The 16,400-nt window shown below is 43.0% G+C and overlaps 1 protein-coding gene across 1 annotated transcript in view; it reads left to right on the forward strand.

The window, feature by feature from the left end:
* LOC138515798 (probable E3 ubiquitin-protein ligase HERC6) overlaps positions 1–16,400 on the forward strand; it is a 2,700,520-nt gene that overhangs the window by 1,242,101 nt on the left and 1,442,019 nt on the right. Inside the window, exon 12 of the mRNA XM_069630524.1 lies at positions 1,549–1,738. Within this exon, the coding sequence (XP_069486625.1) occupies positions 1,549–1,738 (190 nt within the window). The remainder of the gene's footprint in view (positions 1–1,548; positions 1,739–16,400) is intronic.

The raw sequence follows: 16,400 nt of genomic DNA on the forward strand, positions 1-16,400 counted from the left end.
CACTAGCGACAGATGATACTTACCTCCAGGATGCAATCTTCAAGCACACTGAACTTCACCAGAACAGAAATGTCATTATTGATTTACCTGCAAACCAATTATTGAGGGTGGTGCTGCGGATGCACCCCTCTTTTAATGCCGAAGGTTCTGCTGGAATTCCACCTCAACAAGCATTTTGTGTTACCGGTATTTTCCCTAAGCCTTTGTCACCGGCTGAAAGGGTCTTGTACTCTCTGGACGTTGCTTGTGCCCTGAAGTTTACGTGACACGCACAAAGGGCTTTTTGGAAGACTTCTCAGCTGTTCGTGAACGAACTTTGATCCTGTGAACCATTGGAAGGCCTTGTCCAAGGCTTCCATCTTAGGGTGGCTTTCCGACTGCATCATGCACTCCCATCGATTGACGAACCGACTGCTGCCTGGCCGTCTGAGAGCCCATTCCACCAGATCGATCGCTGCGACGACGGCATTCCTGTCTAGTTTGCCCCTGCTGGACATCTGCAGGGCGACTACGTGGAGGTCCACGCACACCTTCACGAGATTCTACTGCACCAACAGGGATTCCAGAGAGGAGTCCAGAGTCGGCCAGGCAGTGCTACGCAACCTGTTCGCTTGAGGTGAGTCTGTTCCAGAGGTAAGAGTTGATTGCTTCTGTTGAGCCTTGCCACCTCCCGTGGTTGTGTAATGTTGTACTGCTATGTATTTGTTATTCATGAGCATGTCAATCCATGTCAGATCCCATGCTGGAGAAGGAACAAGTTATTTTGGATGGGGGCAGTATGACCCAGAGGACAGTGATTGGTTTAGAGGAGAAATATAGTTTGTAAGTGAAAGTGAAACTGTTTTTCTTTTACCAAGGATTCCCGGCCTGACGACGGGGAATATTCATGAGCATTTCAAATCCATGACAGACCCATGCTAGAGAACAGGTAGGTAACTTGATCCTTATTTATAATAGGCCTTCTAAATATACTGGAAAATGAATCTAACAGGTAGTATTATCGCACAACACTATGATACAATTATATACATTCACCGTACGTTCAAATATACACCAAATAATTTAATCAGCAAAGCAGGTAAGTATTTCAGATGCAGTAAATGATAGAACCAGCAATAGTAAGGTTTTATAAACAAAAACAGCAAAATCTCAAGTTCCTCAGAGCAAATAAATGGTATGATAAAGCCTGAATTACAGAAGGTGTGGTGAGACATCAATCACACTGAATGTGAATGATGCTTAGTAGTAACCAATATAAACAATTAAACTATATTGAATATATTTAGTGGAATCAAAGGGTTAATACATAGGTGGCGTATAGAGTCCTTCATTTGTCTGATGCCATTTCATGTTTTTACAACTATTTGATCAGTGTATACTTTTTGAATGTGCGTCATTCTTTTACAAAAAAAACAGAAAAGAGCCTAGTAGACTTCCATATTTATTGTCTCCCACCTTCTTCCGGACAGTGGGTTTCCACATCTGCTTCCCAGATTAATTGAAAATAATGATTTTCTAAATAGCTATTTTCCTTTGTTTTGTTTACAGATCAGTTACACTTTAAGGGAGAATCTCATTCCTCAGCTTCAAAATATGTCCTCTCAACGTGAGGCTCTTCCTATATTCCTGATACTCCCGGAGTGCCCCTGGTTAAACGAGAAGCAGGGCACTGCACCAATGGTCTGCATGGTTGCAAATGCTGTTAACAATCTGAGTGAATCATCATTGAAAACTTTAGGTACGTTTTTTAAATATTTGTTTTCTCAAGTGCCATTGCTTGGTAGAAATTAATGCTCTGCATATCTTGTTTGCACTGGTACTTTTTTGCTGCTTTTTTAATGCTCCTGAACATTTTTCCACCGTGAGTCTCACCGAGGTCTCTCCAGTGTCAGGGGCTGTACCAAGATTGGACACAAGACAAGTTAGAGTTTGTGTAACATATATGGTTTATTAGATAGACAGGGAGCAGTGTGATTCAGGTTAATGGGGACTGAGAAAATAACTACAAGTACTTGGGGGTAGAAATGGATAAATGAACAAAATGGGCTTAGGTTCAGAAAAGTCAATGGGCCTCATTTTGAAATTACTGGTATCCTGATGGCTCCACCGCCAGGATACAAGCAAATGTAGTTTCCATTTCCGGCACCCGGTCCGGCGGCAACGGTGCCGGAGTGACGGTGTAAATCCCCATTTATGGAGTCCCATAGGACTCCATGAGGGGATTTGCCGTCATTACCGGCACCAGCAATGCCGGTGCTGGTAATGAGGGCTTTTTTTGCCGGTAGGGCTCCTGGCTTACCTACAGCTTTGTTCCCTCTGGTGTTCCCCCCTCCACACCTGGTTGGGAAATGGTGACCTACAGCGGTAAATGGGTTTGGGGGGGGGGGGAGAAAAGAACTCTAAAAGATAATAATGGTATGTTATGTTACATTACGTTGATTTACACCGCACACTGCTGCCACCCAGGGGCAGTCTCCAATAATGGGACTTCTCGCACAATAGTTCAAAAAGTTTGGTAGCTCTCCTACCTGTGAGGTAAGAAAAATCACTTGCCATAAAGGGAATGGGAAAACCGATCAATGTAAACGTGAGCAGGGAACCTCAAAAGGAAATTGACTAAAGAACAGTTTCTCACATGAGTTTCAAAGAATCAACCTCTCATGGCCATGGTGACAAATACCCTGTTCTTTGGAATTTATTGAATTTATGGTATTTATCTATTGTGCCCCCATCTGAATTATTATTTGGGTTCTCCCATGTATATGACAAAAGGCAACCTAAAGCTGTCTAAGTGAGGTTAAAGGGTAAAATCTCCCCCCTTCTACCACAAATGAGGAAAATTAACGTGAAATATTGCGTGCTAACCCTGTTACCCTTGATTAAGTTTTACAAAGGGAAAGTAACAACATCTATAATTTATAGCTTGGAGTTATCCATACTTCCCGAAGATAGAGCTTTAGAGTTTTTAGAAGGGGTTATAAGGAGAAAATCTTAAGGGCTCCCAAATTCTGTCCCAATAGCACCCATTTGTTATGAACTAGGGATTCAATATTTGCCGTCTCAAATACATTGGAATAAAGTAATAATCTTTTATAACATCTTAAATCCACCCAATAATCTTTGATATGTGTTTGAGCCATATATTTATCAAGGATTCTTCGAGATTGCTAGCCACATTTATACCTAAATGTGGTTCAATTGTATCAGATTTAAACAGTATTCGTCACAGTCTGTTGGCGAATCCAACCCTCCTTAAAAATAAACTGAAATAAACAAGACTGGTGTTAACAGCACTCCCAGATTTCTAAATATAAACTCTAAACAAAATGTAGAGACCCATGTGTTTACTGCCTAAATATTTGCTTCAATATATATATGTACATGAAGTTCTGTTTTAACCTACTGGGGTCTTTGGAGAGATGGGGCCCAATCGGGGCATTGAACAAGAAAAGTGCTTTTGTTGCCTATGTAAGGATGACATTAAATATGAAACGCTCAAACATTTGTTGTTAAACTGTGTTACTACAGCAAGATGGGGCCCTGTATATTTGGAAAGGTTATACACAGTCTAGATTTGAAGTAATCTGATTGCGTCTAATGGAGGGTTCCCAGACCACTCTGATCATTGCATTAACAAGATTCCTCAAATGAATTCACACATTCCTTGGTGAATCATGCTATGATTGTAATAACGATTGTCAGGAAAGATTTCTCTTTTTGCAACTTTGCCCCCCATAGTTCGTATGGGCCCCCAATCATTTTGCTTTGTTTTCTAACCTGTTCTGACTGTTTAAGGGAAAATAAAGCCTTTAGCTTAATTTCCCCTGCCTTTTGCTCATTTGTTAAGGGAAATATGATATGTTCTTCAGCCTATCAGTACTGGGAAACTCTATTTCCCTTTTACATTTTGTAACTTTTTAACATTACCCCAAAGCATCTTAAAATGCAATGCAATGGGGACACGTTTGCATCACCCTAGAGTTTTACACTTGGGATTTTTGGTTACTTTTAAATGTGCCTAAAGACAAGCTGGTGGCAGCAGATACATTTTTTACAATTTTTGCATTATTTTTAGTGTGCACATTCATGTTTACCGCGTATGAAGTTTGCGCTTGCTCTTTAGCCATATTTTAATTTGGCCTTCTTCCTGCCTGGCCAGGTCAGGATATCCATTAAAAGGTCAAGCACTTGCCTTGGAAAGCTGTTGCTTTTTCGCAGACTAGTGATGCCTTTGTGTGTGTTTGTGTGTGCGTGTGTGTGTGGCCCAGGAAGGAGGTGGGACTGTCTAGTCGATTGCCAGAGAGTCTAGGTGTGGGGCATGAGGGAAACCAGTAGTTGTTCCTGATTGTGCATCTACTGGCTGTTTGAATGGTGTAGAACCTTATCATTGGTGGGCTTGAACTTCCAGCCTGAATTTTGGATACGAAGCGTATTCCTGCAACCATATCTTCAGATCAGCATTGGAGAGAAGAATTTCTAATAGATGAACAGCCAACTGAAGATCCGAAGAAGACTCCCAAAGAGGCATGGCATTCCTTCCTGTGTGTGGCCCAGTGAAGCCCAGTCGTACTACCTGATCTTTGAAGACCCTGATCGTTCCTAGTGGGACCAACTAGTCTCAACGCCTTCTCGATGATCCAGCCATCCCGAGCCTTCAGAAGTGTTCCTCGACCACCCATTGGACTGACCAGCTCTCTCGTGGGCTAGTTCGCTAGAACACAAAAAAGGTACCATACGCCCCTCTCTAGAAATAACATGGCATGATAACGTGTTCTGTGGTTTTTCCCACTTTGAGAGTCCGCAGCCATCGCTTTTAGCTCACTGTACTTTTCACAAAGGAGGAATAACCATTTGCATATCAGTCTTTGTCCCACCCACAAGGGCAGTCCAGCACTGAAATGCCAGACAAACCTCCTTTGAACAAGAGTACCAACAGCAACCACAGGCATGTGTTTCAGCCTTGTTGGGCCTCATCAGTGAGGTGGAGCTGTGCCTCTCTGACACAGTGAGCAAGGGGTCCACGTCTCACTGATGAGGCCCAACAAGGCTGAAAATCGTGTCTGGGGTTGCTGTTGGTACTCTTGTTCAGAAGGGAATTGCCATAGCCAGACATATTTATTTTCATTATAATGTGTTTAGCCTACAAAAGTAGGCTTTATTTTATTTTTTTTATTTTATTTAATTGATTGGTATACAGTAATACAACTTTTACAAATATCAATTATCAAATTCAATTAAAATTAAAATTCATATGCTAAAAGCATTGGCAATTAACATGCAACTTATCACAGAATACTTACATTACACGGCCCACGGTAGTGGCCGTGTAGTTATGGTTAAGTTGCTAAACCCTTAGGAAGAGCACTTTTTGGGCGGCTTATAACTTCGCTCCCCCTAGACGAATCCTCACCAAACTTTGGAAAAGAAGTATATGGCCCACTCTGAATTATTTTGCAAAGTTTGGTGAGGTTTGGTGAAGGGGGAAAAATTATAGGGGGTCCCAGAATTTCTTTTTTCCCATAGACATAATGGGAAAAAATGTCTGTCGCGCCTACAGCCCAAACCGCTGGACGGATTTTCACAAAATCTGTGGCAGGAGCGGCGGCTTGGTCCCGAAAGCGTGCTTCTGTCAATTTGGTGTAAATCCGTCCAGTAGTTTTTATGTAAACGACCAAAACGTAAGACAAAAAAATGAGTGATATCTATGCCCGCTACGCAGACACACTTCCCTGTTCGCTCTGCGGACAGGACACTGATTGGATGATCGGCTTGCGTCATGTCCTCGGGCACACAACGTGTTCGCTGATTGGCTGGGATGAGGCATGAGGTGCGTCAAATTGTTTCAATGCGCCCGCCATATTGGATGCGCAGACATGCGCTGGAAGTGAGCCTAAATCCAATCTTGGGGAGTGTGTTGGTGTGTATGAGTGCTTGGAGAGGGTGGGGGAGGAAGAGATGGGTAAATGCTATATTTGTTTAGGTGGGAGAAGGCCATGATGTGTTTGCGGTGTCCGCGGTCACCGCGGTTGTCAGCGGACATACTAATCACTGGGCGCACTACTTAGAATGTTAATTAGTACAATGCACCCAAGTAGGCCCTGGCCACAACCACCACAGCATAACTCTACAATGCTACCAAATATTTTGATTGTGGTATGTGGGCTGCTTAGGGGAAATAAATGCGAAGGATTTGATGGGGTCACCAGCTTATTACTCAGTAGGTGATTACTAAGTACTGGGTGATTCTGTGGTGCATGGAGATGGGAGAGTCTGAAATAAAGTAAGGGTTGCTAGGAAGGACCTGGTGCTTGTGTTGCAGACTGAAGGGAAGGGGAGAGATGTTGTATGTCTTGCTTTACAACACTGTACAAAGTTGTAGATGATGTGATAGATATGGCTGCACCTGTGCATAGTTGAATGCTGTTGTGAAATCTAGAATGGAATGGGCAACCAGCTGGAATGAGAGAGCTGTTTAGATTGGAAGAACAGTTGTAGCGGCAGTGGTGTTGTTTCAGCTGGGAGCCTTTCAAATGATATTGGCTATCTATGTGCATAAATAAAGATGCATGTACTCATCTTGGCTGCGTGTCATTTTATAACACACTACAAAGCCTTTTTCCATAATTATACTGTTATTTCTCCCATCTTTTAACATGTAATGACACTTTGTTGGATAGCTCTGTGTGTTGTGTCTGATTACTATTATAATCATTCCTAAAGGAAGTTCAAATGATAGATTGTATGTAAAATATCCAAAATGTATAGAAAGGAAATTGTATGTACATCCAATGCACTATAATGCATTAAATGCTATTATGGTTCAAATGTGGATAAATAGGTGGCAGTGGTTACACAAATGACAGAATGAATGAAGAGAACAACAGTTTCCACATTACAGTTAGTGATATGGGTAAACAAAAAGTTGGAGAACAGACAGTTTTGCAAGTGACACTTGATCATAGCAGATGAGAGAAATGACAGTAAGCTTTTGTATAGGGTATACAGGGTAAGTGGAAGTTACCCTGTTGATATGTATTTATACAAGAGCTGTACATGTACTGTGCATCAAATATTCATAACTGTAGTTTGTGTTCATGCATGTGGATGTGTATGGATCTGCAAGCAGACGTATTGGAGAGTTTTATAGTAGTTGTTGCTGTAGGTGCTTTGCAATCACAGCACAATTGTACTCAGAGTGATCAACAGTACATCTAAAGTGCTGAACTGTGATGATGGAGTTAGATGTAGAGTTCTGGATGTGATTGGTGGATGGTCGCAGTGTGACTGCGTAACAGTAGTCAATGAGGGAATGGTGCAGAGAGTGAAGTAGAAAGGGTAGAAGGGCTGCCCCAGTGATAAGCGCTCCACGGACAGCGCGGCTGTTTGCAGACAGGACATGCCACATCTGGGGCTTCTCTGCATATCTCGCATGGAAATAGGACTAGGGGAATTAGCCAATCAGGTGCTGAGGGTGTCATTCATAGGGAGAGAGGATATTCATTTTTTTAATTGCTGTATGCTGTGAAGATGGCTGTGGTTGCTGAGATGGGCAGAGTTGGAGTGTGGATAGTGGGAGATCATTATATTACTAATCTGCAGTGGTATGCAAACGTGTGGCATTTCAGACAATGTCGGAATGCAGGGAGTGGAGGCTACCTGGTGTGATGTGCCAGGGAAAAATGTGCAAGGTGTTTATACACTTTGTAGAAATATGGCTTATTTTAACACTCCTGATATTCTGGTGGTAAATTGTGGAGCAATGTATTTGGGCTATCTGAGTGCAACAAGTTTGCTGGGTGCACTGAAGCAGTTGCTAAAGGAACTGATGCACCTGTTTCCATCTGCTAAAATATTTTTTTCACAAATACCACCTAGGTCTGCATGGAAGCCTCAACAAGACATAGCAAGATGTCTTGTTAATTAAGGAATATCTTGTTTTATGTATTCTGTGAGCATGTCATCATACTAAAATGAGAACCTTTTGGAAGATGGTGTAATGTTTTCTTGTAATGGAATGACTTTCACAGATTTTGGTCATGCAATATGTCTTGGTAATATGCAGACCTCAATCATGAAGTTGTTGTGAAGTCATGTAACAGATCAAATCTGAAACAAGTCTAAAAAAGAAGCCTGAAAATATCTGGGAAAAAAAGGCTCTTTTCAGAGCCAACCTCAAAGGGGAAGTGGGGCACACTATTTAAATTTTCATTCCCCACCCTCAGATTTTTCAGACAGCGTGGTTTGTTTCCGCTGGCAGTGCGTATTACATATGGGGATTTTGAGGTTGAGAGGGATGCAAATGAGACGTAGCACATGAAGGGATTGGTCAATAGGATTTACTGGGTGTGGTGTGTGAGCAGAGAGTTTGTCAGAAAGTATTTTTCCTGCGAAGAGAGGAGATAGCTATGGCTGTGTGTTTCAGAAAGCAGATTGTCTGGATTTTGGGAGATTTGTGGATAAATTGGTTCAGAGGTGCATGCAGATCGCTTCAGTGTGGCTGTACATCTTGGGTTCCCTCATGTGGAAGTGCACTGGCATGGGGTGAGTGGAATGAAGTGGCTGGATTTGGTACCTTTCTGTGCTACTTTGGTGACACAGTGTCATCCAGACATTATTATTATTCATTGTGGAGGGAACAGTTTAGGATATGTGTCTGGAATCTCTTTACAATTTGCAATGAAAGAAGGACTTGGGAAAGTCATGGACATGTATCCAAACTCCAGAGTAATTATTTCCCGTATTGCGCAGAGACAAATGCAGAGGTCGAAGTGGGCGGGAGAGGTCGGGAGCGGTGCTCCTATACTTTTCATTTTTAAGTTTCACTGTTCCTATACTTTTATTTTAGAAAGAAACCATTCTGGAATGGTTTAGTTTTAAAATAAAAGTGTAGGAAGAAGTTGAGGCTTGAACTTCACTGCACTGCACTGAACATTCCCTTAAATAGCAGGTGTGTTTGTTTTTGGGTTTGGATTGTGTGTGGGAGGGAGCACAGTGATGGTGTTTGTGGAGAGCGGGGTAGGCCAGCAGGGAACATAATTCCACTACTTCTTTTCTTACACTTCGACCACTGGACAAATGTGGCTGCGTTCTTCTTTATTTGGTCCACAAATGGAGAAAGCAAGGCGCAATGCTAACAAGGCTGTCTGTGCCTTTTTGCAAGATGTTGGTATGTCCCCTTTTCACAATGAAAACATTATGTTTCGTAGTACACACATTTTTCGCAGAGATGGAGTACATCTTACTTATGCCGGCAATCAGATTTTTCTGCGAAATATACAAAATGCATTGCGACCTTTTTTGTAATTAGAGCAATCCATTTTGCAGTAGGTGTTGACCATTTGAAGTTTTCGAAACACAAAAAACCCACAAAAAGGCTCTTTTCAGAGCCACCACTTCCTCCCAGAGAAAAGTGCAATGGTTGTGACAGGACAGTACTGCACAGATTTTAGATGTCCGCGGACTGTCCGCAGACTTCTAAAAATGCACAGGGCCCTGCGCATTTCATTGACACTTCTCTTTTTGTACTGTGAAAGGCGGCTCTTGAAAAGAGCCTTTTTCTTTTGGTTTTTGTTGTTTTATATTTTTTTTGGTTTCTTAAACACGACACACAAGGAAAGGAAGGGAAAGGAGGGTAAGGAAGGGACACCAACCACAGGGATAAGAAAGGGCAGGTGGAGAGAAGAAGATGTAGGGTGGGCCTTATTCAGGTAGGTAGCAGTTCTTCTGATGCTTTTTGACCACAGTCTCGAAAGCACTTTGAAGGTTCTCCCCCCTGCAGAGTACTGCATCACAGTAAATGCACAATATTGTGACTTTCGAAAGGTAAGGATCAACAGCATCATGTATGGCCTGCGAGGCAGCTGGAGGGATGCACTGCCCCACAGGAGTGTCTCTTGTGGTGGCAGGAGCGGAAACAGAGGATATTGTAGGGGAACTCAACCTACTCCGTTTATCGCAAGGTACACCCTTACGAATAGCCCCACCGTGGAACAATTTTAGGTGTCGCTTTATTGAGGTAGTACCATATCTGTACAAACCCTGTTTTCCACGACTCAGCACCATCTTGCACTGATTGCAGGTCACCTTGTGTGCACGTGCTTTTGGTACTCCATCAACAGTAGTAAATAACCTCCACACCCAAGATTCACGGTTAGAACGAGTATTAGGGACTTCCACTACCTCATTCTCTTCATCCTCTTCATCACTCTCCTCTGTATACTGACGCCTGTTCTCCTCTGCAGGCCCTCAGGGAGGGGTTGGTGGTGGAGGGGATGGGGGTGCTGCTGAGACAGCAGTAGCACCAGCAGCAGCCATGGATGCCATCAGGACAGCTGTTTCAAAGAGCAAGAGCAATCCAATGCAACAAGGACCAGTCTCTGTCCTCGAAGCCCAAAAACAGAATAAGGAGCAGCTCTGGGTGTGGCCTTTTATAGGGGTACTGGGGCGTGCTTCGCGGACACCCGCGCTGTCCCAGGACACTACGAACACCAAGAAAGGGCTAAAAAAAATCCAAAAAGTATGCAGATCGCCAGAGACATAGTGTGGGAGATGTGCATGGGTGAACCTTCCCAGGAAAATACCTTGGATTGCTTAAAAAGACACTTTTTAGGTGTCCGGGGCCCCGGACAGTGTTCGTTACGCTGTGCGGTCACATGATGACGTTGAGGACACTTTGGCGAATGGGACGGCTGACCGTAGGACACAAAATGTGCGGGGTCGGGTCTACGCATGCGTGCGGGTGTTCTACGGACAGTGTTCCAGTCCCCGAAGTAATTAAAAGTGCGACACACGTGCAGAGGACAGTTGCGGACAGGCACAATGTTCGTAGGGGCAATGGTATGCTACGCATGCGCGCGGGTGTTCTACGGACAGTGTTCAGGTCCCCGACCAAAATAAATGTGCGTCACAACTTTGCAGACAGACGGACGGGCTATGTGTTCTACGGACATATTCATTCTGGTTACAGACAATGCAAACAGGGGGAATGTTCTTAGGACACTTTATTTTGCATAGCTACGAACATACAGACGTCTTTAGTGTTCTGCGGACTCCCCCCATTTTGTCTACGGCCTATTCGAACAGGTATAGTGTCCTTAGGACACCCCCATTTTGGTTAATTAGGGCAGGCGGACATCTTGTGTGTCCTAAGGACACTTCCATCTTGATTGAGCACAGTGCGAACATGTATAGTGTCCTTAGGACACCCCCATTTTGGTTAACTGAGGAGATCCCGGACAGCCGCGCTGTCCGCGGACACCCTAACTGCCTTTTAAAAAAAAATAAGACACAGAGGAATATACTAACAACACGCTTAATATTTTATTATTGTACAAAAGTATTAAAATTACGAAAGAGAGGGGGGAACCAGAAACTGAAACAAATACAGGGGAATTAGGGGTTTGGACATCATGGATGGTAGGGGAGGAAGGGACTGAAGTCTCATCGTAACGTTTTTCTTGCTAGGGAGGTTTTGGGGATAGTTGGCTGGGACATGGAGAGGGGGAACACGTACATGTGGGACAGAGATATTTAGCCCCTGATTCATGGAATTATCTGCGCGTAAAATGCAGATTTGCGCACCATTCTGCCCGAAAATCCCCATACCTCAAACAGGGATTTTTGGGCAGAATGGCGCGCAAATCTGCGTTTTAAGTGCAGATAATTCCATGACTCAGGCTGTTAATGTTTTCTTTTATATGGTCCCCCACAAAGTGTTTTAAAAGAATTACATTTTTCATTAACAGATCCATGTTTAGCTCCATTCACTGCAGAGGATTTTCTAACGTCTCTCTTGGTATATTATTTTTAATGTCTGTACGGTCTGTTAAAAACAAAAAAATGTGTTAAGTACACATAAAGTAATGGTTATTAATTCGCTTATATAGAGAAATGTAGTGTCTACCATTAGTATCACTGTCTTCACTCATTTCATCCAGAGGAAAATGTTCTTCTAGCCATTCCAAAGTACTAGACATTTCTGTGTTAAAAAAAATAAATATTAGTTTTAGTGTACCTAATACAGAACGTTTATAAATATATACAATAAATGTAGTGTACTCACTAGTTTCTTACTAAGTTCTGCTGTTACTGCTGCGTAGGTGTCCTGTTGATTTGTGCTGTGGAATTTCTGTGAGGTAATTCTGTTGGAGGCATATTTATTGTGTTTTGGTACATTCCACTATGTTGTATATGCTATGTAATTGGACTGTTATTGTCTTATATACACAGTTTCACTTCTTATTTATTATTGAATGTAATGTATCTATGTGCTGCTTTTTTAACATGTTTAGTGTTTTTTTTTGATGATATAACAATGTAAGATACCCCCTGAATTTTTGGATAGTGTTGATGTTGTCCGAGTCCGTCCGCGAACAGGCACATGGTCCCCAGACATCAGTCCCACTAGCGCAGGTAGGGGGTTCAGTATGTTGTATGTTATATGTATATAAACTAAGGGCATCCTAGTAAACATTTATCAAATTTACATTATCTATATATCTATTTTCAGTGAAAAGACTTTGTTACAGGAACGTTATGGTTAACTTGTGCTACTAAAAACCTATAAAATTCACTGAAAAAAACTTTGTTAAAGGGACGTTATGGTTAAGTTGCGCTACTAAAAACCTATGAAATTCACTGAACATTTTTTTGTTAAAGGGACGTTATGGTTCCAAGTAAAACCGAAAAACCCCTGAAATTCGCCAGTTATGGTAAGCTAAGCAACCATAACTCACGCCACCACCGTGCACTGCTAAGACTAACACCCAGGACATCAAAGATGACATCACAAATACAAGTCTTAGGACGCTTCTTAGTTGTAAAAATGACGACCTTAGATTTTTTTCCCATTTATCTGCAAGTTGTTTTGGCCCGCATAGTGGAAAAAGAGGGTCAATTTTCAGAGGAGGCCAATTGGGGCTTTCTCAAACAAGAGGATATCATCGGCAAAAGCGAGCCAGTCCAATACTAGGCTGCCTAGCTTTACTGAGTTGGTAGTTCCCGCCTTCCATAAGGCTGCAATATCCGAAACATAGAGGTTGTAGAGGGTTGGGCCACCACACAGCCCTGTCTAAGACCCACGTAAGTGGAAATAGGGGAGGAGATGGCACCTTCCCTCGTCAACCTGACCCTCAGTTAAGAATCCCCATGCAGCAATGCCAAGGTGTGTACAATTTTTAATGGAATCTTCCATTTGATAAACTTACTCCAAAGAGTTTCTCTGCTGACCGTATTAAAGGCGCAGGACATGTCGATAGACGCCATGTATACAGTACCCATCGCCACCATTTATACAGCTGCAGAGAGGTGAGAGATAATTGAAGCGTTAAGGGTGGTCCCCATTACCTTACGAAAGCCCACCTGGTGCTTAGACAGAAGATTTAAGCTTGCGACCTGCCGGGAGAGGTCTCTCAAAAGGAGGGAAGCAAAAATGTTGATGGAGGCATCAAGCAGGGCGAAAGGCCTGTAGTTTTTGGGATCTGACGCATTCCCATGCTTGAAAATCGGGATGATAATGGACTTTTTCCAAGTGGAGGGAATGTTGCCCTCCCTATAGATGGCCCTAAACAGTTTCAATAGGGGGTCAACCCACAATAACGGATCCTGCTTAAAAAAGTAATGGCGGAATGCCATCAGGACCCGTGGCCACAGATGATCTTACCCTTCCAATGGCCCATCTAACATTGTCCTCATCCCCGAAACAAACCCCCAATTCGCTAGTACTCATTTCAGAACGGGGCAATTCGATTCGCTAATAGGTCAAGCAAATTTAGATTGCAAATAACCCACCCAAGCTCTGCTATGTCAGAACCCCTACCAGCATCTGGGCCCTTAGTGAGTTGCCTAATCTTGGTCCAGAAGGCTGCATGATAATTGCCGGACAAGGATTTAATTACTGCCTGGTTTGCTGCAATGTAAACCTGCCTTTTACCATATAATAACACAGAGTTATAACCTGTCACAATTTGCTTCTTCGCAGCCTGATATTTTACAGGCGTCATCTGAGTTATCGTGAGGGCACGCAAGGCTTTCCCTTTACGTTTTCTTGCTAGGGCAATGGTATTATCATAATTGTGTAGATGTCTTTTCCCAAAATCGGGCTTGCCCCTTGCTGCCATAAGAACCAAGCAGGCTTGTACTACCGTGTTGAAGGTTTCTATCCCTTCTGAACCAATTGTGCGGGCTTCACAATCTATCGTTTGTGCATAAAGTGTAAGAAATTTCCTGCACTTGGCACCGTTCCGCTTAACAGTAAGACCTCCTCTGTTGGGAAGAATGAGGGTGGTAGATATCTCAGTTGGTAGATATTCCAACCAAAGGTGAACCACTAAATGTATAGGACGATGGTCACTGCCCACAAGCAGGCCCCCCGTGAGTGGTTCACAAGAAGTTAGCAAGGGGGAAGAAATTAAAAAGGGATCAATCCAAGATTTGGATTTTCCCTGAGACCATATGTAAAAGGAATTGACTTCACCCAGGGAGGGGAAACATAACATCATATCCCATTTGCGAAGATGGTTTGACCAAGTCAGGGCAGGATCCGCAGGGTCTAGTGAAGGATTAAAAGACCCTCTTTCCTGATCCACGCCCTGTACGGCCGCATCCCTGCAACGGGTGTTAAGATCCCCTCCCAAAATGATGGTCGAACCTTTGGCCGTTGCCAACCACTTCAGAAAAAGATCATCAAGCCCCCCCAAAAAACTGCCTAAGAATGTATTTGGCAGGGTTCCAGTAAACGTTTACTAGGAGCATATCTTCTGTGTCGTTATTAAGTGTAAGATACACAGCTAAAATTCCCTCCAAAATGGTGGGTATCTCGTGGTGGATACACTTCATGCCCAGGTCTATGGCTGTGGCGAGCCCCCCGAAGGGAGTCCCTTAATGCCGCTGGATGCATTTTTGCAATATGTGTGAAACCCCTGAAGGGTAAAAGAACCAGTGGCCATTGTTTCAAGCAAAACAAGTATGTTAGATTCTTCAACCCAAGTGTGGGTCTCCCTAGACAGATTATGAAAACCACAAACATTCCAAGATAGAAATTGGCAGTCCCCATTCTACAGCGGATTTTTAGCTTGTTGTATCCCTGTAAACATCTGAACTGCAGCCTCCAACCAAGACCAATCATCCAGGGCCGACGTTTGTCCAGACAGGGTTTTGGTGACGTGTGGGATTAGATGTATAGGCGTACGGGGAAATTTGGGAGCCAGATAATCCGCCAGAACAGTTGGATCATGAAGGTCAAAAATGTCATAACCCACCATCTTCAGCCGTTCGCGCTCATCCCAGATGATTTACACGATTAGATTCGATTTGTAGTGGCAAATCGATCTGTTAGAGCCCAATTTCGGGAAGATTACATGCGTGATGTAATCAGAGCGCAAAGCTCATAATGCTGGTATTTCCTGAAAGGCTCTGAGCATCTGCGTTCTGTTCATAGGGTGGTTCTCATTTGGATGTAAGATGAAGTCCCACCCCATGATAACCCCCTCAAAAGCGTGGACGCTGTCACAGTCAATTTGGCTGATGGAATCAATGTCAACGTGTTCGGAATTTCTCTCACGGATTACTGAGATAGTGGGCTCTGTGCCAACAAGCTGGTTAGGCAGAGCGCTTGGAACCAATTCTGTAGCGTTAGTTGGTTGGGGTGGACTAGGGTGTATTGGATTGCCAAAGAAGTAGTCATCTTAGTTTGTTTGGTGGTCTTTAGTTTTTATGGGCTGTGTTGTACTCCAATATCCCCTTCCAGCAAATCATGTTCCATAGCTGGCTGTATAACTTCTTCCACTGCCAAATCCTTAACTGTATCTTCGCCCGTGAGGTTGTTCAGAAATGTAATGGTCTTGTTGTTTTTGTTCAGATTTGCAGCTGGAAGATGTTTTGTTTTCTATTTCTGCTGTTCTCTCTCTTCTTTTTAGATTTTTTTGTGCGTTGATTTCTGAGCCGTAGTTGTGGGATCTTGTCGGTGTTGGAGGATTCCTCCATATACTGTTGCTCTGACTCGATGTATGGCCCCTGGTGGCTGCAGTCCGCTTGAGCTAGGGCAGCATCCTTCAAGTGGATGTTGTTGGGTATTTTGTGTAAATGTGGGGCCTAGCGATATTTTCTTACCGCCAAAAATAAAGTAATTCAGCAATAATCACTCCTTGCATTCAGATTGGGTTTGGTATTATAGTAATATAGTGGATATGCATTATTTCAGTACACAGATACATTTAGTTGGTATGCATTTCGTTGTCGTATAGTGATGAGCATAATTTCTTTGTTTTATTTGTGGCTCCAATATACAAACCCCTTTCTTTTGTTTAGACTGTTCTTGTGATCTCTAGAGGCCGCAGGCTTCTACATTATTCAAGAACACCACATTTTCATATGGAATGCCACTTATGGCTTTTATCACTGAT

The sequence above is a fragment of the Ambystoma mexicanum genome, chromosome 6q (genome assembly GCF_040938575.1).
Source record: "Ambystoma mexicanum isolate Mex_15411 chromosome 6q, UKY_AmexF1_1, whole genome shotgun sequence".
Classification (NCBI taxonomy): Eukaryota; Metazoa; Chordata; class Amphibia; order Caudata; family Ambystomatidae; genus Ambystoma; species Ambystoma mexicanum.